This window comes from Mercurialis annua, linkage group LG5 (genome assembly GCF_937616625.2).
Source record: "Mercurialis annua linkage group LG5, ddMerAnnu1.2, whole genome shotgun sequence".
Taxonomy (NCBI): domain Eukaryota; kingdom Viridiplantae; phylum Streptophyta; class Magnoliopsida; order Malpighiales; family Euphorbiaceae; genus Mercurialis; species Mercurialis annua.
Window position 1 is genome coordinate 42,375,628 of NC_065574.1, and position 26,972 is coordinate 42,402,599.

Here is a 26,972-nt window from a genome sequence, read left to right on the forward strand (position 1 = left end):
TCGCATCTCTGCAGGACTCTGTCTAAATTTCGAAGACAACACTCGAAGGAGTTCCCGAAGACTGAAAAGTCGTCCATGAACACTTCCATGATGTCTTCAATCATATCATTGAAGATCGAAGTCATGCACCTCTAAAATGTAGCAGGCGCATTGCAGAGACCGAATGGCATGCGGCGGTAGGCAAAAGTGCCATATGGACAAGTGAATATGGTCTTCTCTTGGTCCTCTGCGAAGATAATGATCTGATTGTACCCAGAGTAACCATCCAGAAAACAGTAGAAAGCATGTCCTGCCACCCGCTCTAGCATCTGATCAATAAAAGGAAGCGCGAAGTGATCCTTCCTAGTTTCGGCGTTCAGCTTCCTGTAGTCAATGCACACTCGCCACCCAGTAATTGTGCGAGTAGAAATCTGCTCCCCCTTTTCGTTCTCTACAACTGTCATCCCGCCTTTTTTAGGCACACACTGAATTGGGCTCACCCATGAACTATCTGAAATAGATGATGCCCGCATCAAGTAGCTTCACAATCTCCTTGTGAGCCACTTCCTTCATGTTTGGGTTCAGCCGTCTCTGTCTATGTGCAGATGCCTTAAACTCATCCTCTAAATGAATCTAATGCATCACTACTGAAGGGCTGATCCCTCTAATGTCTGAAATCTGCCACCCAATAGCCAAGATACGTCCCTTGACTACATCAATGACCCTTTGCTCTTGCTTCTTGGTGAGCTTGTTGCTGATGATAATTGGTAAAGTGCTATCAGCTCCCAAGAAGGCATATCGCAAATGTGCAGGCAAGGTCTTGAGTTCCACTTTTGGTGGCTTCTCTGAAGAGGGAGGAGTAATGTGCTTGCTTTTCAACAACGGTTCAAGGCCTGGTTCCTCTATGTACTCCTCCTCTTCAGCTTCTTCCTCTTTACTTGGCATAGAATGCATGATGGTTTTTGTCTCTGCTAGTTTTTCTTCCACTAACTCATCCACCATGTCTACCCGCATACATTCTCCTCCTGAATTGGGATGGCGTGTGATCTTTCTCATGTCAAACTCGACGCTTTCATACCCAATTCTCAATATCAGCTTGCCATCATGAACATCAATGAGTGCTCTGCCGTTGTTCATGAATGGTCGTTGTAGTATAGTGGTAAGTATTCCTGCCTGTCACGCGGGTGACCCGGGTTCGATCCTCGGCAGCGGCGCCAAAAACTTGTTGGTAAAAATACGCAAGCGTACGTAGCCAACTTGTAATACAGACTGCGAAGTCCGGATATCGTACCCACAGAGAAAGCTCTAAAGAAGACCAGTTAAGAGACTCGATTCGAATAGTCGGAAAGATAATTGTGTTTGTTGTGTAATTTAAAAGACAGAATTTAATGATTGTAAATTAAATAAACTAAAGCTTTAATTCAAATGATGTTTTAACAATAATGGGAAAAGCAGGGATTATCAATCTTCGTTATGCTGTTTGCTTGATTCGGGTTATGGATTGTATTGTTCTGATGAGGTTCGAACTAATCTAAAGCACCTAAAATTCTCTCTCGAGCAATTACAGGCAAAAGCATTAAACTAACTAATACTAGGTTAATTATTCACTTTCGCACAATGATTAACCTATGTATAAATCAATTTAATGGTTGTTAAGCAAATTCAAAGAACACGTACTCGTTAATTCACTCTCGCACAATCAACTCCTGCGTTCTTAATTATATTGTTCTATTCCAATTTTACTCTATCGAGCTAAAACTAAAACATATGGCATAAACTAAGTGATCAGTTTAGGCTAAGCGTTAAACACAATAATTAAAACTCATCAAGAACAAGAACCCATAAATCCAATTCAATTAAACAGACATAATTTTGATTGATAATCCCCAATGCAGGGTTTAGCTAGACATAATAATAAAATTACTAAAAACAATAATTAAAGAACTCATTCTAAGATTAAATTGAATACTGAATATGAAATTAAAATCAATCGTACCTTGTTCGAAGTAATCTAATAATAATTGCAGTAGAAAATAATAATCAACGATGAATCCAATTGCGAACACCAATAGAAAACTAAGAAACTAGGGTTTGTTGTCTAATACAAAAATTACGCGACCCTATTACAATGATTAAGTCTAGTATTTATACGGCTCCCAATGTTGCTGATGTAGTTAGGTTGAGCGGTGATGAAATCCCAGAATTGCCCTCAAAACTTGTTTGGAGATTGCTGACGAACAGGCGCATTTTTGTCCGATTAAAAACAATTCAGCACGTAGTGTGCGTTCGCACACAAGGGAGTGTGCGAAAGCACACTCTTCCTTCTCTTGGGAGTGTGCGAACACACACTCCGTTTTTCTGATGGGGTGTGCGAACGCACACCCATTTACTTGGCCACACATATTTTCATTGAAGCTTCTGTAACTCCCAATTGGCTCGTGAAGAGCTCGCATACTCGAAACCCGTTCGCATACTTCACCCTTCAACCTGACAATTTGCAGTTTTGATCCTTCAATTTTACTCCAACTTGCTTTGCGATCCCTAACTTCTGAATTTCACCAAAAATACCCTGATTATCGCTATAATTGCATATTTCACCTGAAACGCTCAAAGTAATAATAAGACAATAAAACACCAATAAAATAATCAAAATATGCAATTACCGAGTCAAAAACACACCTAAAAAGTGGAGTATTTTTACTCTTATCAAGGCTCTCTTTCTGTGTTCCATGTCTTTATTCCTATCGTATCTCTCATTCATCTGTTGTATTCTTCTTCACTATATCTCGTATCTCTGGTACTTCTTGTTTTAGCACCAATTTCATCGATCATCGACATGGGGTTATAGTATACTTCACTTAACTTCCTTGACACGATGTCTTCTTGATTGCTTACATATCGTCTTATCATATTCATACTGACATCTTGACTGTCAGTAAGACCAATACTATATTTATATTATCTTCATCTCTTTTTGTTCTATGTGTCTATGACTACATAGGGTTCCATTCCTTTAATCTCCTTGTCAATTTTCCACTTGACTTTTCTCTTTTTCATTCCTCGATCACTCCTATCGAGTTCCTTGCAACATACGTAGGTTTCTTGTGCTTTCTTATTTCTTATTATCTTAACCGATCTCTTTGTGTCCTTAATCTATCTTTGAATTCTTGTACCTTGTCATACAAGTCATATACCTTTGGCATACCTTACTTTCATTTCCTATCTTCTATCTCGATCTATTTGGTATCACTTTCTTTAGTGTGGCTCAATCCTGATATTGAGTTTCTTCTCACATCCTTTCACTTATCTTGATGTACGAGGTTTTATTCATACGTCCGATGAATTCGATGCTACACAATGCATCAAACCTTTCAAAGGTCATCATCAGTCTCCTATATCGATTGCACTATGCACTTCACCCTTATTATCCGAACTTGCAATCTAAGATCCCATGCTTCACGTATATTCATCCTATTTGTACTTACCCTAATCCTTTGATCCGCTTCATAATCGCAAACTTGTGATGGAAATTCCAACTTCTAACTCACTTATAGCAACACTTGTTGTTTATTTCTCGACATTTCTTATCGTATCAAACTATTCACTTCTATGCGGGTTGGTGTTGGTTATACTTAGCAAGCTGAATCTTACATTTTAAACTATTCAATCCCATGCAAAACTGACATTAACTATACTCAGTTAATCCAATTCTATACTCTGTCTTTCATATTCTCGTCCACATCTCCTTGGCTCATCACTTTTATCCGTATATATCCATCATTGATACTCTCATGAAAACCAATTCAAGTTCTCGGTTTGACAATCGCAACGGTTAATACTCAGATAACCGTCTTAGGAACATCATGTTCCAATGACAACTTGATCCAACGACTCAAATGGGAAGTTATCACGGTTTTACTAAACCTTCATGATTCGTAGATCATATCTAAGGCTTATCATGTCGATGCATGGCAAACTATGCATGTTCCATGAACTATGGTATATACTCGTCAATCCTTTGTTTATGTCTTCTTAGATACTCCTTCTCTTATACCGTAGTTTAATATCTTTGACGTCTTGTCAAAGAGATACTTACTTTCTAGCTTACCACTAATCTGGTACACATCATCTTCCAATACATCTGTGAGTTTAACTATATTCTAGCTCATTAACTCAAGACTAAGTTCATATCCTAGAAGCATAACTTCTATGTTCTTGCAATTATACGTACTCGATCTTCTCGTGGCCTTGATCACAGCTTACTCGCGAGCACTTCGCTTTCGTCTCAGAGTTATGGTCTAGGTATACTTACATAAAAACAAAACTCCTTGAAAACTCTTCCAAACAAAACGACTCATTTTGAAATTTAATTCAAAATTTCATTTAAACCTTAACAAAATTGTGCACTAGGGTGACGTCTCTCATCCCCAAAAAGTTGCCACATCTCACCTTTTTGTCTGAGCATAATGCATATGATGCATGTCCTATTAATGCATGTAGTGATGCAGTTCTATCAATGTTGTGGCAATTATCAATGTCAATCGCGGGTCTAGGCACAATTATGCTTTTAAAATCGTTTAGATAAACAAATACTATAAGAAGTTATAAAATTTGAGTTTTTTTAAGTTCTCTAGACCTTTAAACTCTATATCCGGCCAGTCCTTCCGCCTCTGTAGCTTTACACTTCTTCGCTGTCCGCCTCCTGGTGTTTCAATCGATCATTTCGATAGTATCTAGCTTAAGCGTGCCAAAACATCAACTACCTCATCGTAGAATTTCATCTCCTCGAGGTTCCATCTGGACATGCATATCACGTATGCATATCTTATCAGAAACAACATACGCGCGTGTATCTCATATACGTTTGTCACAACAAACCAACAAGCACTTCACAAACCAATCAATCATACTTATCGCAAAACAACAATGCCAACTACTTGGATCAGACAGAACTCAACTCTATAGCTGCAGTAGTTCCTAGGTCACTTAACCGACAAAACTCATATTAGCAGAGGTAACTGGACCAACTGCTCTGATACCACAATTGTCACGACCTAAATTATTGAGCCGCGACCGGCGCTAGGGAATGGGAGTGGTAGCTCCAAATCCCATCTTTCTATGACACGTCTGCTCCCAAAAACTCATTCAAAATGTGGCTGAACCGTGTTGATAGTAACACATTTTGTTTCGGTCTCTTTTCTGGTTGGAAACTGAAGTTTTCCATCGATAATGGCTTTTTAGATCACATTCCTAAAGATTACACAATTATTGGTATTGTGCCTCCAGGAGTTGTGGTATTTGCAGTATTCTTTTCCAACTCTTTGGTCTACTGGTAGGATCGCATGTCCGTCTCCCAACACTATCTGACCATCCTTTAACAGTGCATCAAATATATCGTCAACCTTTATCAAATTAAACGAGTAATCTTTCTGAATGGCCGCACTTTTGTTTTTCTTGGTAAAACCTGGTTTTCTTAAACCTGAACATTCTTGTGGTTTTTTACCTAAGAATTCGGCCAAACAAACTTCTTCATCTGATTCGTCTTCGCTTTCATCCGTCACCACCGCTACGTCCATCTGATCAAGATAATATGTTCCTTTAGACGAACCGTGCCTTTGTTCTTTCTCTTTCAACAATCTCTCATAACTCATCGCCCAATTTGCGAGCTCAAAAAGATCTCTGAAACGGTGTCCCTCAAAATTCTATTTCATAGCAAAAGTCATCCCCTTGATCATCATAGGGACACAATCCGATTCAGCAATAGTTGTCATACAACGAGTTCGTAAGTTGCGGAACCTGGAAATATATTTCTCCATAGTCTTGCTCGGGAGCTGAGAAATACGGGCCAAATAGGCTAGTGTGACATCCGGCGGAGCTTTATAAAATTCTTCATGGAACCTTGTTTTTAAATCTTTTCAGGTACCGATCGAGTTCGGCGCCAAATGTGCATACCAGGTGAATACCATTTTGGTCGGTGAACTAGCGAATAACCTTAACTTCCAAAAGTCATGTGCCCCTGCTTCACCGCATTGCGCGGAAACCCTAGCCACATGTTTGACCGTCGAATGATCCTTTTCTTCTTCGGAAAACAAACTAAACTCTAGTATCTTGTATCCCCGCGGGAATGGATACAACTTGCCGATCCAATCCGGATATGATTTGACATATGATGGTCGTGAAATTGGCCTTAGATCGACAACCAACTTTTCAAGTTCCGTCAACAGTCCGGATCGGTTGTATCGACCGTAGTCGTCGTTCGTGGAGATCCCTTCAATCCTGGAGGGATCCTCTTGCACCTGGGTTTGTAAATTTATGAGAGGTTCGTTTATTCCTTCTTTACCAACCCTATGTGTCGCGTACTCTTGTCGAACTTGTCTCCACATCCTCTCGAGATAAGATTTTAGCCGATCCATATTACATCCCCGACTTATTGTTCTGCTGACAATTATCGGCATTGGTATTTTGCGAGCCGAATCTAGTTGGTTGGGGTACAAGACCGATCTTTCTATTGGAGGTCTCGGCTAAGTATTGTCCTGTCATTATTTTTCCCATGTTTTCAATTGCATTTGACATGACCTTTACATCCGAGTGAATCTCCTTTTGCAGGACCGTGTGATCGGTCATCATGGTTTTGATATTCGACGCCATCGAACATTAGCCGATTTTCTTGTGCGATCTTGTTTCGCATGGAAGAAAAATCGGCATGAGAAAGAGATGGTCGAGTGGGAGGCAAATCGCGTGAGTAATCGGCCGAGTCATCCTCGTGATCGAGAGACGATTCTTTGGCCGAAATGTTCGTTGCGGTTCCCTGTGAGCCGGGCATCGTAGATACGGTAGCTACTGTTTTGTCCTTAGCCATTATTACTTCGATGTCAGAATCGTAATCGCCTGAGAACACTGATTTTCTTTCAGTTAACGCACGAGTAGCAGAACGAGTGAATCGCTGTAATACCCATATTTTTTCTCTTTTTGTTGTAAATTATGTTGTTGGGTTGATTGTTTTTGTGGTTAGGTTGTCTCGTTTGACTTATTGAATAAACTTTGGGCTTAGTCCGTCGTCACTTGTGGGCCTTATAAAAATCCATCATTTATTGTGTAATATTCGGGAAATAATAATAATAACATTAATATTAATAAAATAAAGTAAGATAATAATAATAATAATATGAATAAAATAACATAAAATAATAATATTAATAATAATTAAATAAAGTAAACTAAGGATAATAATAAGATAAGGGTTAAAGTTGGAATTTCATATATTTTAAATAAAATCCTAATCTAGCTAATTGTATATAAAGACTTTTAACTATTTTTTTATCTGAATACAACAACATCGAACAAAAAAAAGAAAAGAGAGAAACGTCACATTTCATCTGTGTTGTTCAAATTGATTCTTCCAACATGTATTATATTATTCGCATAAATCCTTGAAACTTATATTTATTTGGGTAAAATTCAATTTCAGATTTATGATTAGGTTGTTTTACTTTTGGATTCATGTGTTATTGTTTGTGGTTTGAATCAATGGCAGGACACAGTTTTCTATGATTCTTCTTTACTTTATGATTGAATTATTGCACATTTAATATTATTTTTGTTTTTATTTAATTATATATACAACCTAACATAATTTGAAAAGTGTATACATCACTTTCCTATGGCAGATTGTACAATTCATTCTTTTTATTCTTATAATATTATAAAATTATACTTTAGTTTCTAAAGTTTGAAATCTAACCCTTTAGTTCAAAGGAATTTCAATTATATTAATCTTACTATATCACGTGTATTATGTGCTACTAATCTATATGAATTTGGAATGTTGGTACATGTTTGTGTTGGTACATGTTGGTTTAATTACGGGACTAACTAGTTTTACGCTTACATATTATGTTTATGGAATTGGTGATTTATAATGACTTAGGATATGAGTTTCCTTATTTTTAAATTGGTTTTTATAGTTTATCAATGAATATTTCAAATATTAAACTCCAGTTTTACTTTGGTTGGTTTTGGTTCGGGTTAGACTTGGGTCGCCCGATTTGTAAGAAGATGCCTTGTAATCGTGGTGTCTAGTACTTTATAGAGTTAGGATTGATTTTAATACCTGTTTATGTTTTCTTAGACTCGTCAGCTGTTCATACTCCAGTGTCGAACCAGGTTTAGTTTGCTTGTCAGACTTTTCATGTGGATTAGCAAGCAGTGAGTTTATATCGCTATTTACCGCTTTATTAAGTAAATTGTGTATTTTAATATCTAAATGTAAATAGTTGTATGAACTCATTTCAGTATATCTGACCCCGTTGTTTTCCCCATTTTTTCCAGGTTTATGATTTTGATCGCTTTTGGTTGATCTCCGACTTCTTGGTTCCTTCGGAGGTTCTTTTGTTTTTAATAAAACTAGTCAACTGTTTTTATACTCTCACACGGACGTAGAACTAGTTAGTCTTTTATGGTTGTTCATACTTTGCTTTGTCGGATTGGTCCGACTATTTATTTATGTTGTCGACATGTTATAGTTTGGAATTCTATTATTATATAAGGCATGCTGTTAGAGTCTCGTGTTTGAGACGAGCGTTTGATTATACAACTGTTTATTTAAACTGTTAGAATTAGATTGCAGTCTCGATTGCCCCTGAACAGTGGTTTTCTGCAGGTTTATTTGTATTATGTGGTTATTCGCGAGACTAGCTACAGGTTTTCGGTACAACCATACCCATACCCTAGCGCCGGTCACGATCTCTGAATTTGGGTCGTGTCAATCGCTGATCGTCTTTTAAATTTCCAACTTTTGTGCTAACCATAAACGCGTCCCTAGTGAAGTCGCCAAAAAATGTTCGCATGGTTTTCAGACCGAGTTCGAATCTTTGAAGTTGTATGGGAACTGTTTCGATTTGATGCTCTAATTGGAATAAAATTGATCACGTCTCACTAAATGGAACAGAGTAACCAATTAAACTAAATCCAACAATATCGATCCGGAGGTTAAGGAATCTAAAGCGTTATTGATTTCCAAATATTCCTAAGTTAAATTTTTAATCTGGAGACTAAGATAAAAAGCCTGAGCTTGAGTTGTGTTTGTTGATAAAATTATGTAGATTTTATTAATTTGCAAAAATAACTATTTATAGGAACAAACCCCCTATGAAATAGGAAAATAAAAACAGACTAGGACTTAATAACTCAAAATAACACTTCTAGTGAAACACAAAGTTTTATTTTGACTTATTCTATAGCTAAACTAAACAAATCAACTATTGTGGGTCTGATCTCCAATTTAGCCCAATATGCTCTAGAATCACCATTGTCTTTGGCTGACTTTTTTGGGCCGGTGTAAACACAAATAAATAAAAATTAGGGCTTTTTTCACAAACAACCCATATTTATTAAATTATTACTTTTATACAAACACATGTTTTATATTGCTAAACTACTGTACACAGGTTTATTATTTTTTTTATACGGATTTTCTTATTCTTCTTTATCTTCTTTCTTATCTTCTTCATTTAGTTTTTCTGGTTTCAGTTTTCATCTTCTCTTCTTTTTTTCTTGCCATCGCCGCTCTTGTCGTCGTTCTGCTTCCGTCATTCCGCCTTCGTCTCGCCGTCATGTTTTCCTTATCGTTTTCATTTTAGATCTGAAGTTTTCTTCTTCTTTTTCTTCTTCTTTTTTATTTTCAGACTTATAATTTGTTAATTATTTACTGTTTTCATCATGAAACATGTATAAACATTATCTTTAAAGAATATAATGATAATTTCATTTTGTATAAAATAATTTTATGGTTTTATGGAATAAATTTATGTTATTTCTACATTTTTACTGTATTTTATTGTATTTTTGTGTTTTTTTATTTTGCAACTCGATTGGTTGATGATCGTTGTTGATATTGTGTTGACATTGTGTTGATTTTATCATTGGTGAAAAATATAAATAATGATGTTGAATTATTACAATATTATATAGTTGATTTTATGTAGATTTTGTGTTGATTTTACCATTAATGAAAAATATAAATAATGATGTTTAATTATTATAATATTACATAGTTGATTTTATGTTGATATTAAGTTGATTTTATGTTGACTTTAACATTGCCGAAAAAGATGCATTAATTTTTGGTTGATTTTATGTTGATTTTTCTAAAAAAAACAACACTTTATAAAAAATAAAATAAAATAAAATATATGATAAATAACAAATATTTGTTGATTATAATTAAAAAATAAAGATAACAAAAGTAAAAATTAGTATAAAAAAGCTTTAAAAATTTAGCATTACCCAATTTATTAAGTGTTGTTGATATTGTATTGATATCATGTTGATAATATGTTGAGATTTAAACTGACGAAAAATATCAACAGCAAAAAAAATTAAAATCATAAAAGATTCAAAAAAAATCAAAAAAAATAAAAAAGAAATAAAAAAATCAAAAATTAAATATGTGATAAATATTAAGTGCATTAATATAATGGTAAAGAAAAAAATTTAAAAATAATGAAAGAAAATTGAAAAATTGAGAAAACCATATAAAAGATATATTTTTGATAAATAAAGCCAGTTTTATAAATTTTTAAGGTGCTCAATGTAAAAATTACAATTCAAGAGTGTAAAAGTAAATGGGCTGTCAAATCTCATATTTTGCATAAAAACCCTAAAAATTATTATTTTATTTATATATTATCCATCTAAGTGGAATTGAAGAAAATGGAGGGAATTTGAAAGAGGAGCCATTCCCTTGTAGAATTACAATTATGGTAAACACTAACTGAGTGAAACGGCGTCTGAGGCAGGATCTTGTAATAAAGAATTTTGAGAAAAGTCCGTTTAATTGCACGTTTAGAAACTGCAGTGCCAATCTGCTCCTCCCCCATAATGTTAGGGGTGAAATGGCCCTTGTTCCTTAAAATAATAGGGATTATTTTCCAAATACCTGTTTTGGGTAAAATATTTACACCATTTTAGTCCATCTTTTTCTCTTATCCTATGTTATCTAATAAGCTAACTTATTTACCGAAAATACCCACTATATAAAGAAGTTTTATCTCATTTTAGGTTAAACTTTTACAGAGCCACCTTTTTTTTCTCTCTTTTCTCTCTCTTCTTCTCTCTTCTTTTCTTCTTCATTTCTTCTTTTTTTTCATTTGATTTTCAGTTTATCTCCTCCGATTATTTTTCCGTTCGTCCTTTCCGTTCGTGCTTCCGTTCGTCTATTTCCGATGGATTTCTCGTCGTTTCCGGTCGTTTTTCCGTTCGTCTTTTCCGTTCGCGCTAGTCCATTCGTCTTTTCCGTTCGCGCTATAGATTTCTCGACTCGTTTTTAGATTTGTGTAATTTTTAGGTTTTTTTGTAATGATTTAAATATTTTGTAAATAAATTATTGTAGATCTATAATTTTTTGTTTATAAAATTGTTCTATTATTCATATAATTATTTATTTTATCTTCTCTTATTCATAGATTTGTTTATTGCTACTGATTTTGTAAAGAAAAAATTGATCTATGGTGCATTTATAGTAATTTTATAATATATTTACGTTTTAGTGAATTTTTGGTGTATTTATAGTGTATTTCTGCTGTTTTTTAGTATATTTATGGTGCATTTACAGTGTTTATAGTGTATTTACAGTGTTTGTGATGTATTTGCAGTGTTTCATGATGTAAACCACAAAAAACACTACAAAATGCCATAAATACACTACTTATACACTATATATACACTACCTATACACTAATCTTACACTATATAAACACCATAAAAACACTATATATACACTACTGTTACACTATAAAAAATAAAATAAAAATTCAGAATTTTTTTTATAAAAAATGAAAATTAACACTATATACGCACTATATATACACTAATCTTATACTATATAAAAAAACTGTCGGTCGGTTCGTTCGGTTCGGTCGACTGAACCGGAAAAACCGAAACTGAAATTGAAAACCGAAAAAAGGTATTTTTAAAATTAAAAAAATAAAAAGGTATTTTTCGTGAATAAAAATAAATAAAAAAGAAAAATCAAAACTTGACAGGTAAATGTGTAAATAAATTACCAAAACATGTATTTTAGAAAATTACCACAAAATAATGTGATCATCTCAATAATTACTTTTTTTTATATTAACAAAAATATAATAGTTGGTTATTATAAAAGAAATATTAATTATTTGTTAGCATTTAAATCGAGTTTTATTGTATGGATTAAGTAAGAAAATAATTGAACCGATGAATTTGGGATCTAACCAGTCGGGTTGACTGTAATAGCAGCAGGAGAAGTTGAAAGAAGTTATTGAATTTTTTTGGCTGCTCAACGAGACGATACTCTGAAATAGTAAGTTATCAAAATCTGCTTGTTTATTTTCTCGATAATTTGATGCATTTAGCTCCATTTTACCCAATTCTGATATCTGTGCGTGATCGAAATCTGATCCATTTTAGTGTTATGATGATTGATTTTAGGTCATCAATCCATATTCTGATTGTCTATAAATTTTAGGTTTTTTATATGTGAATTTTGAAGCTTGAAGCTTATAAGCTGTGAATTAAAATTTGAACAATGGCTTTGCAGTTACTTGGAGATAAGTTGTTTCATTTTCTTTTTGTTTCTGAACAGCAGAAAAGAAGAAGAAGGAAGAAAAAATGGTGGTAGCAGTGTCAACGATGGGGGTGGATTCGTTAACGGAAAGAGCGGCCAAGATGAGAGAAGCTCTGCTAAAGAGCCAAACAATAACTGATAATGTAGTCACTATTCTTGGCTCTTTTGATAGCCGCCTTTCTACTCTTGAAACCGCTATGCGTCCTACCCAGGTTATTCACTTTCACATCACTCTCCACACCTTTTTTTTTTACCAAGAGAGTTCAGTAGAATTGCATAGAATGGAATTCTGTCAAGAGAGTTCAATGGAATTGAATAAACATGAGACGTGACTAAATGTAATTTTAGATTTAACTGATTCGAGTTCTTGCATTCACTTAGGCTCTAAATTTCATTAAGTGTTTTGATTAAATCGCTTAGTGTTGTCTGGTCTTTTTTGCAGATAAGAACACATGCTATAAGGAAAGCTCATGAGAATATTGATAAGACTTTGAAATCAGCAGAGGTTATATTGGCTCAATTCGATATCTCTCGGCAGGTTCGCTTCGTAGACTTCCTTGTTAGATTTTTTTTTTCGTAAAAGAATTATTTATGCTATTTAATTTTTTAACCCACATGTATACCAACTGATTTGCATCAGTACAACTTGCCCTTAATTTAGGTGTAATGCTAGATGTCCTGTGGTAGGAGGTTTAGCAATCACTTAATGTGAAGGTGACGATTGTCCCCAAACTATGTAATTTTGAATGTTCTTCTAATATGCTTCATATGGGCATCCAAAACAAGCAATCGAAAAAAACAACTAATTATTGAAAGAATAATGAATTTTGGTGTTGTGAAAGAAAGCAGAATATGAAATCAACTTCCTACTTTAAGAAATTTACTAGAAATAATATTTTGTATTTTCTTTTATTGCACAAGTTTTTCTTGAGCTGGAGAAGACTTTGTAAGTTCATTGTCGAATGTTGAAGACTTGAAGTAGCATAGACTGCAAAACCTTTGAATAACCATAAAGAAGTAGTTTCAATTCTAACCCTTTCTTTGCTTTGGGATGGTTCTACTGTTTAGTCTCTGGGTTTATAACTAAATTTAAATACAGTCCCAAAATTTTAAGCTGTGTTTAGCAAACTACACTAGTTTTTTTTTGTTTAATTAGGTCACTGTTGCGAAATTTTTGGGGCATCATAATAACCAAATACAAACTTTTCCAGTTGTAAACAAGGTGATAAAAGTTTCAAATTTCTAAGTTATGTCAGCATATAATGTTAAATCTCTTTTAAGATTTAGTATTACATTAAGTTCCTTAATGAAACAGAAACTAAGTTGAGTGATTTTAGCAATGCAAATTGAAGTTTAAGGATATTAAATTTAAAACTTGTGATAAACCGCAGTTAATTTTTTTCCCTGCATAGCTTGTGAAGGAGGGCATTATTAGAGGCTTTTTCCTTTGGTTTTTAATGTTTCATTTGTTAGACTAGTAAAGGGGACACATGAACAGTTTCATACTCAACTTCTTATGAACAATGTTTTAATTTCAATTTTTCCTATTTTTCTTCCTTTTTGGTCTCCATGTATTTTGAAAATGTCCTTTGAATTATTCCAAATTTTATTTTTAACATATGCTTGAGATGCACCACCCACTTTTCATTCTTGATTGTATGTTTATTATGTTAAATATGGACATATTTTCTTCCTTAGTATTAGACTTAACAATACTATGTTAGTAGCTTAAGAGTATATTGGGTTGATTTTGAGAAATAGAAAAAGGAATTCAGATGGAGAAGTAGGTTCATTATTGAGAAGCTTAGGGGCTGTTAGTAATGCTGGTCTAGTATTAGGAAGACTCTCGTGGCCCGTGGGAAAGCTTGAGCAATTAATACCATTTTCGGTAAAATTTGATTGAATGACATCTGACTTGGTTTATGTGGAAATTTTCTTCAAAGTTAAAGCTGCAAGCTTGAAATTATAAGCATGAAGTAGGGCAAACTACAATATATGAGCCATATATCGATGCCCAACATAGTTTTGACTCCTATAGACATTGTACTGAAATGAATTAATAATGTAGGAAATTTTGAGAAATCTATTCGACTTCTCTTTAGTAAATCTCAGTGGTATGATGTTTTCGAACATTTTGTCACTATAACTAAAAAATTAATGCTTTTCAAGATTGACAAGGATGCAAAATAAGATTTGAAGGAACTAATAGTAGACTTAAAAAAAAAATATCTAAAGAAAAGACATTAATCATCCATTCTGCAAAATCATAAACTACATGGTCAAAGTTAACCTTCTAAATTTAGAATATCCAACTTTTACCCGGAACACAATGACAATTAGTATTGGCAGTAAGAAGTATAAGACTGGAAAAAATGACTACCTTGTACTTCATGTATCAAAAAAGGTTAGCGCAATATGTAGCAAGCATTGTATTGCTAACTTAGTAAATATTGCAAGGTGCTTTTTCATAAGGGCTACCTTTGGTTTTAAAAGCTGTATTCTCATCATTACCTGGCCTATTGTGCTATCTACTTTATAAGTTTATTTGTAAGATTCTAAGATGATTGTTGATTCAACCATTGTATTCCACATCTCATTAGTATGAGGATTAGGAAACCTATTCTTGATTGTGTTACGGTCCCGCGATTAGGATCTCGTCACGGGTCTGTTCGCCGGGAAATCTTTTAGATTTCCTTTGTTTCTCCCTCTCTTCGAGTGACCTATTATAAAATCTGAAAGAAAAGAGACTGCTCTTTCCAAGTTTTAGCTGAAATTACCGATGCCTTTTTATTCCAAATATATTCTCTTTAAATAGAGAATCCTGATTACATAGGAATCTAAAGAGTCCTATTCTAATCCAAAACAGCTCCAGTCATTAAAACTACTTCTTGAACAAGTCTAATACATGTAATTAAATGCTAATTAATAAGAGTAGAATAACGTATATCTTTAAACTAAAAGATAGGAAACCACAGCTGCCAATTTAATTGTTGATTTGCTTCATATTCCTGCGACTATACTTCTTCCCCACAAAGACATCCATAACAGAGTGTACTTTTGCTAATTCTCTATTAGTACACACACCAAACTGTTGTTATTCCTTGTGGATGAATCACTTGTAAGTTGTAAACGAAGCAAGTGTTTCAAATGGACCAATTATTTGTGGATATTTTATTTTTTTATAGCCTATTAATATATTAATATCTATCTTGCTCATTAGGGTTCATACGATAAGATGATCTACCAATTGGGACCTTAGGGTAGGTCAGTGGCATTTGAAAAATTTACATTAGAGGAAAAGATTATTATGTCACTTATCTGGTTTAATGTCAGTATCTCCTACACTTATGTAGCCTATCATATTCTCCCGTTCTTTCAGAAACATATTTACTACTTTTGATATTTTCTCTTAGATGCTATTTTTAAATATATATGAAAAGCCGAGTTGCCCTATTACAGAGTCTGTACTTCTAAAATTTGCAAGAAAAAATTCCTTATGAATTGTTTATTTTAACAAAGATCCTCTATTGTGATTGAACTCAATCTTCATTGTTGAACTTCATCTGGTTGAATAACTTAGCAAGAAAATGGCATTTTCTTGGTAGGTTCTTTGCGATTTCCATGTTGGTTTTATTTAGATGAAGAATTCTTAATTCATGCCCCTATTTTTGATTTGCCTGAAGAATCTCTGTTGACTTCTCAACCAGCATTTGAGAGCAAAGTCTCCATTGGAAATTTCAATATGGTTAAGGAGATATAAAAATAGGTGAACTTGTCTGTTACTAAGTGAATATAACATCTATTGAAAGATGAAGGAATACAAAGAGATGCACAGACACATGCACAACAAGAAAAAATAACTTTCTAAACAATCAAAGTTCTGTTATAATCACTAACTGTTTAAATTCCAATTGTTTTGGTACTCATAATGATTACAAAATAGGCAAAGCCAGCTCAGAAGAATGAGAAAATTATTGTTAGTGGTGATGGTGATAGTACATCCTGAAATTGATGTTACATTTTACAGTTTTGCAAATTTAAATATAATTCTTGATCAATAATAGAACTGCAATAAACACCGAAAATACAAATTTAAGTTCCAATTAGGTAGATAAGACTTCCCAATTTTCTTTTCCCTAGTCTGTCATCCTTGTGATTTGCACATATACAGTCGACCCTCTGATAATTAATACACATGGTGGATCAAAAATTTATTAATTATTAGAATTATTAATTTATATAAAAAAAACTATAAAAGATATTTTAAAGCATCTACATTAATAGACCTAATATTAATATTATATTATAAAAAAACTAACTAAATACACTTTACAATCACTCAAAAGAATAAAAAAATTATAGTTTGATGGTATTTTAACTTCCACTTTATGAATTAAGGTTAGTATTACCTCAAATAAATCATCAATTGTTATATATTTCTTTAAAAAAATCTCTTTAATAATTAATATTCATGTAGAATATATTATAAATTTTATTAATTATAAAATAATAGAATTATTAATTATCCGACGTGGAACGAAGTTGGTTCTCTCAATTTTCTATTAATTATTAGAATTATTAAGTTATAGAATATTAACTATTAGAGGGTCTACTGTAATATTTTTTCTTACTACCTAGACCTCACCATTAAACTAGTTTACTAGTTTTTCATGCATTTTCTTGCTCTGCTGATTTTTCACTATTTTGTATTTAATTAGGAAATTTATCAAATACTGATTTGTGGTACTTGGTCATGTTTTCTCAAACTTTGTGTTGTAGTGCTGTGCAGTGTGCAATATGATTGATGTGTTCTTATGAGCATGTGCATTTCCTATTTTGGCTATTGTAATCATTACAGGCAGAGGCGAAAATACTTAAAGGACCACATGAGGACTTGGAAAGCTATCTAGCGGCCATTGATCAGCTAAGAAGCAATATTCGATTTTTCAGCAGTAGTAATGGCTTTAAAAGTAGTGAGGCAGTGCTCAATAATGCAAGTAGCTTACTTGCTAAAGCTATCTCAAAGCTAGAAGAGGAGTTTAGGCAGCTATTAGCATCTTACAGGTATGTGTATTTGCATCTTACACCTATTTCTAATAAGTGCATTTGTTATGTTGCTTTTGCAAGATGGAGTTTTAATCTTGTTATTCTAACATTTAAGATTTTTGTTTGATCTCATCTTCTTATTGTGAAAAGCAATCTACTTACTTATCTTTTTAAAATTTTAGTGAAATTTGTCAGTTTTATAAAACAACTTAATTTAAAATTTTAAACACTTTTTTCAGTACTTAATTTAGGCTTAATTACTTAAAAAAAAACCCACCTTGAACTTTTTTTTCATTTATACCCCGACCTTGTAAAAAAGTAATTTGTACCCAATTTTAGGTTTTTAGGTTTCATCTCTACCCAAATTGCCTCTTTTCACTTGAAAGAAAGTTTAAAATAATCCTTTAGTTTATGTTTATATACTAATTAGACGTATGATATACAAATGACTTTTTTACAAGGTCAGGGTATAAACGAAAAAAAAGTTCAAGGTGGGGTTTTTTTAAATAATTAGGCCCTTAATTTATCATTATCAATAATAATTTATAATTTTTCTTTTATTCTTTGTACCTTTTATTAATAATATTGACTATTTTACACCTAATATATTTTGAGGTGAATACTGCTAAAATTATTAGTTTTCAATTTTAATTATACATATTTTAATGATTAAAAATTAAAAGTTTCAGCAACAAAACATCACATGTTTGATGAAAAAGTCATTTTTTTTCAGCTGTTTTATCAAACAAAATATTCAATCGAGCACTTATATTTTCAGTATTTATTATATTCAACACTTAAAACTTAGTACTTAATTTGTAGTTTTATCGAACACCACAATACTATTATCCAACAAGGATTACTAATTGAAACTCCTAAACACTACAATAACTTAACTTTCTGAAAACAACAAAATTACGGCTAGCCTATCTAAACGAAATTCCTGCGCTAATATATTTTCTCACTTGATGAACTTCTCCAATAAATTAATTAGTTGAAAATTATTAATTCCATAAGTAAGAACCAAGTTCTTAAGTTGAGAATGCGTATTCTATATCAAATACACCAAATGTAACCTGCAAGGCTAGTACTATACAGCTGTCAACAAAATATTTTTATTTATATTCGTTATACAAAATTCATAGAATTCAACTATCTGATAAATTTTCCTAGTTAAGTTAAAAAAAAAATAAAGATGACAATAATTTGTACATAAACAACTGTTCATTTGTTTGGGCAATACTTATGCTTTTCAGTATGCTGTGGAGCATGATGGCTAGTAATTTGGATTTGCTCAACTGATTTTTCTGGAGTGAATGTATCGCTGAATTTATGACCTGATAATGTACTTATTCTTGGAAGCCAAATAAATTTCCATAATGTTAAATTTAATTGCTTATTTCTTTCTCAAAATTTCAGCAAAGCTGTGGAGTCTGATCGTCTCTTTGAATGCCTTCCTGAATCAATGCAACCATCCTCTGGATCACCTTTAAATCATAACGGCGGAAGAAATCATTCTGAGCAGCATAATAGTAATTTAGAGAATGGGGGTTTCAAACATCTTACTCTCATTCCTCCAAGGATTCTTCCTTTGTTGCATGATTTAGCCCAACAAATGGTTCAAGCTGGACACCAGCAGCAATTACTTAAAATTTACGGGTAAAAGCTTCATATTTGGGGTCTTAATATATGTTTCTTACTATTCCGTTGTTCTATTAGTTTGATCATAATCAATTATAACTAATTAGAATTATGATGCATGGGCTGTTAGCTATATGGCTGAAGTTATTGCAGTATAAAATACTTATAAACTTAAATGTTTGTATATCTTAAGTAACTAACTATTACAGCAAGCGTTGCATGGCCAATATAGTAATAGTAGTACTAGAATGGCATCTATATAGACCATGAGGGTCGTTCTTTTTCTCCTCCATCTTTTGTGCTAAATCAGTTGCTTTAGTTTCTAAAAGACGAAGATGCCATTTATATTCTTTTGCTAAATTCGGCATTCTGTCAAGTAGTAAAGCTTGCCCTTGTGATATATAAAAGTTTTGCATTGTTCAAATGATATTGCAGCAGTGCCTGGCTGAATAAACCTGCACTCCTTGCAGAAAAAAGTAAATGAGTATGTCCATCTATGAATTTTATAGGGGCAAGAAGCCTCACAAGGAGACAAGGAGTGTAAAGAACATAGTAATTAGGAAGTATATATATATAATTTTGCATAGTCGATCAAGAACAATTGACTTGGCACTGCTGGGTAGCAATCTTCGATGAATGCGTGGATTTGGTGCTTGAAGGACTGTTATGTCAGTCTTCAGCTATTGAGATAATGTGCAGGATTCAAGATTCAAGTAGGGTCTTGATTTTTTGAGTTAAACTTGCTCAATTCAGCTCTTTTGATTTCGAGTACATTAATTAAACATCTAAAGAATACATGAAGAAAGAGTAATAGTGAGAAGTGAGAAACCCTGCCTGCTAGGCATACATTCATTTGAAAATCAAAAGGAAAAAATGAAAATACTTGAGATTCTGAGATGCAATCAGAAGACTTCTAGTGTTGTTTCTTTCTCGCTTCTCTGTTGCTGTTCCTTCTCTCATCTCATCTGATATTATCTAATACTTGTATGTAATAATCATACACTACTCTAGCAGACACTGATCTTGTTATTTTAAGCTAGAGAGTTATTAATGAATAAGCATTTACATCTGGCTTATTGCTTTGTTATCTTCTTTTCAGGGATACCCGCTCTTCAGTTTTAGAACAAAGCCTCCAAAAGTTAGGAGTAGAAAAACTCAGCAAAGAGGATGTGCAAAAGATGCAATGGGAGGTATTGGAGGCCAAGATTGGGAACTGGATTCATTTCATGCGAATTGCTGTAAGTACTTGCACAAATGTTTATAATATTTGTAAATTAGTTTTCATTTGATGTAAATGTGTGTTACGCAGGTCAAAGTCCTTTTTGCTGGGGAAAGGAGGGTTTGTGATCAAATATTTGATGGGTTTGATGCTCTTCGAGATCAGTGTTTTGCTGGATGTACTGCTAATAGTGTCTCAATGCTTCTTAGTTTTGGGGAGGCAATTGCCAGAAGCAAAAGGTCACCTGAAAAGTTATTTGTACTTCTGGACATGTATGAAATTATGAGAGAAATTCATTCAGAGGTATGGTTATAGTTACAAGTTTGAGAAGGTTGCAAATTGTTTTTTCTTAATTTGTTTCACATAATGATATTGGAAGCTAGCTTTATTCAAGATTAAACCTCAGTGGGTTGTAACATTCTGAATTACCTTGAAGCTGGAATGAGAAGTTATTACATAAGAGAACTAGTGGGTGGAAAGAGGTCCTTTTGAAAAACCCATTACAGTCGACCCTCTAATAATTAATATATATGGTGGATTAACAATTTATTAATTATTAGAATTATTAATTTATTGAATATCTTATATGACGTAAAATTGAATTGGTTCCCTGAAATTGTATTAATTATTAGAATTATTAATTTATTGAGTATTAAACATTAGAGGGTCTACTGTATATGATTTTCAGTTGATTTTGCTTAAACCCTCTGCTATTTTTTGGAATGTCATTTGATACACTAGTCACTTATGATCTCAATCACTTATCCATTGACAATGGCACATCTAATTATGGTTTAAATTTATGCTTAATTTCTTATACTTATTAGTTGGAAACATTTATGTTAATTGAACTTTGAAGATGTACCTGCTTTGCTGTCAAATATTTCCCAAAACGAGCTCTCCTTTGGGTTCATGGATCTAGTCGATCAGCGAAATTATGTCATTTTAATCAGTCAATTAAATTTACAATCTCATTGGAATTCATACATTTCATGCTCCTAGTTTTTTAGTCGTTTTGACAGTTCTTTTTTTATATTCTCAATTGAGGTATTTTAAGGCGAACATTCACTGATCTTTAACTGCACTTGGCTAGAATTGTTTCATTTGTTTTTCTAATTATGGATAAAAGTGTGAATGCAAACTCTTTCAGTGACACATTATAGATTCATGCTGAGGTGCTTGGGCCAGTGGCTGAGGCTAAAATGCATTTGCGGTGATAAAGGTGTTAGAATGTACTATCGGATATTAACTAAACATATATACTCTTTTATAGGTTGAGGCTCTTTTCAAGGGTAAAGCTTGCACAGAAATTCAGGAATCTACATTTGGTTTAACTAAAAGGCTTGCTCAAACAGCTCAAGAAACATTTGGCGATTTTGAAGAAGCAGTTGAAAAGGATGCAACAAAGACAGCTGTATTGGATGGGACTGTCCATCCTCTGACAAGCTATGTGATTAACTACGTAAAATTTCTCTTTGAGTAAGTTCAGCTGACAATTCTTTCAATTCTCTATCCTCGTTGACTTGCATAGGATATTTTTGTTATCTTGGAGAGCTATCTGCTTACTGAATAAATTTCTGTGCAATCTGCTAAATAAATTTTAACTGCTAAATGAAATTTTCTCTTGAGTGCAAAATTGTGCTAGAAGTTATAGTAACTTACTCTTTTAGATAATTTTAAAGAAAAGCGACGATCCTTAGAATCTCGACCGTGGCTCCAATTGAATACACATTGTTGAATATAATCCCACATTGATCGTGTATGAATAGACATGTATCTATATATCGGTTGGGCCTCTCCACTTGACACCAATTGGTTTTAAGATGGAATCTAACACACATGACCAGAAAAGATTGTACATCCTGGAAAGTATTTTCTTTTATTTTAGCTAGATATTGGGCCAATTACCAAACTGTCCGTTGGAAATATTTCTTTTGAGTAGCTAAGTAAATCTACATGGTACATAAAAGTATGACGATGATGGCATAAAAAGAATATGTTAAGTTCTTTGTTCTTTCTTTTCAAATCCTATTTACTGATTATATAAGGAAATGTCTAAAAAGTAGGGTCCTTAATCAGGAAGGCTGAAAAGGACCTGCACAAAGATTTTCCTGACCATATTCTTAAGTTCCTTTTTGAATGAGAGTTGTCAAATCATTGGAATTAATAATCCATTATTGACCTTCTGATTACAGTGATATGCATAATTATTACTGTTTGTTTTGCAACTACCCTTAATGAGGAAAGACCATAAAATTTGGAGTTTCTAATTCTTATAGATTTTCTCAAATCCAAACAAGCGAATTGGAATGATGCTTTTGGGCCTTGGCAGGAAACGATGAACAAGATGATAAAATAACTCCCAAGTTTTATGCAAGAAAATATGTTGCAAATATGATCTTTTTTATGATTAATACTTAAGTTTAACAATTAACCTATTGAATCCTGTCGTGCGGTTCAAAAGAAAATATGAAAAAAAAGGAAAGAAAAATAATTTTCCACTGCCGGTTTCTTTCTGCCTGCTTATATAACTCTGTACTTCTTGATGTATGTGATAGTTTATTGGTTCCAATTATTTGTATTGGTGTGATATAGCATTTGTATTCGAAGAAGCGAGATTGTGCAGTATATCTTCAGGAAGCTAGGAGCCTTCTGATTGACTTAAAAGATTATAATTTTGGTTCTTTGCCAAGGGAAAATACTTTGCCTTGTGTATTTACAATAAGAAAATACTTTCCCACTTTTCTCAAGTATCATCTTGATTTTATGGTATAATAATGAATGTTTTCTAAATGTTGACCTGAAATAATATATTAAATTCTTACAGCTACCAATCAACCCTGAAACAACTCTTTCAAGAATTTGATAGTGGAGGTGAAACAAGCTCCCAGTTAGCTTCTGTGACAATGCGAATAATGCAGGCACTTCAAACCAATCTCGATGGAAAATCTAAGCAGTACAAAGATACAGCTTTGACTCACTTATTTCTCATGAATAATATTCACTACATGGTCAGATCTGTGCGCAGGTATGTACATGATTTATGCTTTTTTTTGGAATCGTTAAAAAAATTTACTCACTTCTATATGGAGATGCAAGTATCAGTGTCTAATTTTTCTGCAGATCTGAAGCCAAGGACTTGTTAGGGGATGATTGGGTTCAAAGACACAGAAGGATTGTACAACAACATGCAAATCAATACAAAAGGAATGCGTGGGCAAAGGTTTGTTTTCTTATTTTTAATGGATCATAATTATATTTTGAATGCAGCAATTCTTGATAGTTTCAGCTCTTGTAATTTATGTTTTTTTTTTTTTTTAATAATTGGAGTGCTTAGAGATAGAAGTGCCATGAAGGTGTCAGTTCTCAAACTTTTAGAGGCTCTTCTTAAATTAAGTTTTAAGCAGATAGCTTAGAATTTTTTTTTTTACTGAAACTATGATGTCTTATCTTCTTGGCAGCGAAAGTTTCCCATCTCTAAAACTTCAAATAGTATTTAATGTTTTCGTTCACATTGATCTTTTAATTAATTAAATTTCTTAACTTTATAATTTTTTTTTGTCGGACTTTTATTGTATATATGTCCTGAATGCTCTCCCTTAAATATCAGGTGATAATTCAAATTATCCTCTTCTGATTCTCTGAGAAAAACTAAGACATTCAAAGCAATTAAATTATTTTTTCACAATCTTTGAAGATATGGACAGGAGTGATATCGTTTTCTTAAAAAAAATTATATTTTCAGATTCTCCAATGCCTCTCTGCACAAGGCTTGACCTCATCTGGGGGTGGTAGTGCAGTACCTGGTGAGGGAGGAAGTGGAAGTGGAGCTTCAAGAGGATTGATCAAAGACAGGTTACTATGAGTTTGTGTTCTTCTTGAAACATAATTCCTTATTGGCATCTGCAATTTTATGTGACCTGGATAGAGAGTTTCCCATATTGGCAGGTTTAAGACTTTCAATATGCAATTCGAGGAGCTTCATCAAAAACAATCTCAATGGACTGTTCCTGACACTGAGTTACGAGAGTCTCTAAGGCTAGCAGTTGCTGAAGTCCTGTTACCTGCCTACAGATCATTTGTGAAACGTTTTGGGTATGTTATCTCATCAATTGAAGATCACTGCCAATACGTATGATGCCTATAATATTCCAAGGCACTATTACATTTTCGGTAATATGATTCTTTAAAGTCATGATGACTGGCTGGAATACATTTATTTCAACTTCTTCTATGATGTTTGACACATTGATTTTTTTACTAAATTATTATTATATATTATTTATTAATAAACATAAAAAAGAAAATAATGTGTTCATAAGATGGTGCAGCCAAAATGAGGGTCAAGTATTACCCCTTATATGGGAAAAAAGTTGAGGTGTTTTTTTACATGAGATGTGCATTAAGTGTGCATCCATTCTTTTCTCACTTGACGTTCACTTGACGTTGTTTTTTAAATTGAAGGAAAAAAATTTCCCCAGTTTTGTCTTTATGTATTTTCATTCAATTTTTTAAACCTCAAACCAAATGCAATCAGTTATTGCTCACTCAAACAATCTTTCACCCTTTTGAAAAAACTTTTTCTTAAATTGTCCCCCTACTAAACATCTCCTTAAAATGAAATTAGGTAGCTGAGGAAATTTACCTAGATTGTATTTGTTTTAATTTTTATTAAATAGTTTTTACTTGGTTGTACTACTCCGCTGTTTTCATACTTCATCTTCAGATTTTTCTAATCACTCGACATAAACTGAATCTATGAGTTTTTATTTTGAGACTTTGCATCTTTTATAACTAAAGCTTATCGCCTATGAATATTTGACACAAATATGGATTGTTAATGAAAACAAAAGTTATGCATAGAGAAAAGAATGACTTCTCTGTGTTGCCTTTCAGTTTACATTTAGGATTATATTCTTTCAGCTTGTGCTGTTGATGTAGTTTAAGTTAACCACTACTACTTCGGTACTGGTCTTAAGGTTTTTAATTTCATTTTGAAGTGCTTAAATGGTAGTCGCATTACTTTGACGAGGTTCATTGTCACAGAGGCCCTTTTGTATTTGGTTTACTCTGTTTCTTTAACTTCTACAAGTCACGTAAAATTTTAGACAGGGATCAAAGGAAAAATATTTTTATTAAATCCCTAATGTCTGCTGTCTTTTCATGCGATGCTTTTACCTATCTACATTACAGCCATTCACCTTGATTCTAAACTAATGATAGTCCAGTTTTTTCCTTTTCATTTCCTAGTCTATCTTTTAGGGGAGATATGGGTGATATTTTCATTGTTTAACCCTGAAGACTCTAAGGTTGATTTTAATTGATACCTCTGCTTTGGAAGTAATCTAATTGAAGTTAGTTGTTTCGGATAATTGCACTGAAATGCATTTGAGCACATTTCTTTCGGAATGGCCAACTTGAAATAACATAAAAATCTACTGAAAATTTAACTTGCTCAGTAGTTTGATGAATGGTCAACTTCCTATGAATTGATGTCATATTCTTTTCCTGAATGACAGGCCTCTCGTGGAGAGTGGGAAGAACCCCCAGAAGTACATTAAGTACTCAGCAGAGGATCTGGAGAGGATGCTGGGCGAATTTTTTGAGGGGAAGACGTTAAATGAGCCCAGGCGATAGAGAGTATCCTCCCTGATGATGAAGGTTAGGACCCGCATTTGACCTTGTGCAAGATGATGATGTACTCCGCTTAGAAGGTACTCTATGATGGTGCAAATCGGTTTTGGCATGGGCTTTTCTGTTTCCTGCTTGCTATTGATTGTAAAGGCTGTGAATAAAATTAGAAGCTTAAAATGACAAATATGTGCATTGTCTGCTTTTTTCTTGGAGAAAAAGTTGAGAAGATAAATAAGGTTAGTCTAGAATTTGTTGCTTGTGATGCAGGGCGAGTGTTTATGTAATCTGAGACCGTTTTTTTTTTTTTTTTTTTGGAATCAGAACTTTCAATTTTTTGTGCAGTGTGAAGTATGTTTGTTTCTGAGAAAATACAAAACTATACAAAAAGAGGAAAAAAATAACAATGCTAGTTTTGCTGAAATATTACATGAGCACCTCAAAAAATTGAAAATTTACATTTAATACCTTTCCAATGAGGATGTAACACATGACACATACAAAACGAATAAAAAAAAGTCAAAAACGCGTCAGAATAGGTCAAAAATGCGTCTGACATGTGTCTGACACACGTGTTAGATGCATGCGTCAGTCACGCGTCAGTTTGTCAAAAATTCAAACATGTATCATTTATGTATTTGTTATGTATTAGATATGTATCAAGGACATATCTGATTATTATTTTTTCATATTTCTTAAACAAAACTAAATAAATAAATAAAATAAAAATATTATTAATATGTACTATTTATGTGTTTTTAAGGTGTATGTATAATATATTTTATATTAAAAGATATATGTATCACGTGCTTTAATTAAAATTCACGCATCAAATAATATAAATAATATTTT

The 26,972-nt window shown here is 33.1% G+C and overlaps 1 protein-coding gene and 1 non-coding gene across 3 annotated transcripts; both read left to right on the forward strand.

Moving 5' to 3' along the window:
- The first annotated feature begins 1,121 nt into the window (after positions 1-1,121).
- Positions 1,122-1,193, forward strand: TRNAD-GUC (transfer RNA aspartic acid (anticodon GUC)). The gene has a single exon. It is a non-coding gene; the product is annotated as a tRNA-Asp (tRNA).
- A 10,962-nt stretch (positions 1,194-12,155) lies between these two features.
- On the forward strand, positions 12,156-26,428 carry LOC126681255 (exocyst complex component EXO70A1-like). 2 transcript variants are annotated; one of them, XM_050376754.2, is made up of 13 exons: positions 12,156-12,319; positions 12,602-12,795; positions 13,026-13,121; positions 17,442-17,647; positions 19,049-19,288; positions 20,370-20,508; positions 20,580-20,792; positions 21,763-21,968; positions 23,317-23,517; positions 23,613-23,712; positions 24,235-24,344; positions 24,438-24,584; positions 26,009-26,428. In XM_050376754.2, the coding sequence occupies exons 2-13, from the start codon at positions 12,628-12,630 to the stop codon at positions 26,124-26,126; spliced, it is 1,944 nt and encodes a 647-aa protein (XP_050232711.1). In that variant the 5' UTR covers positions 12,156-12,319; positions 12,602-12,627; the 3' UTR covers positions 26,127-26,428. The 2 variants fall into 2 exon arrangements, with proteins under 2 accessions (XP_050232711.1, XP_050232712.1); XM_050376755.2 differs by having other exon boundaries at positions 12,605-12,795.
- Positions 26,429-26,972: the final 544 nt, after the last annotated feature.

Excerpts from the sequence above, each read along its gene's own strand:
- LOC126681255 (XM_050376754.2), top strand. The coding sequence starts at position 12,628 with ATGGTGGTAGCAGTGTCAACGATGGGGGTGGATTCGTTAACGGAAAGA. Across the intron at positions 23,713-24,234 it reads AAAGGAATGCGTGGGCAAAG|ATTCTCCAATGCCTCTCTGC; the intron begins GTTTGTTTTCTT and ends TTATATTTTCAG. Across the intron at positions 24,585-26,008 it reads TCATTTGTGAAACGTTTTGG|GCCTCTCGTGGAGAGTGGGA; the intron begins GTATGTTATCTC and ends CCTGAATGACAG.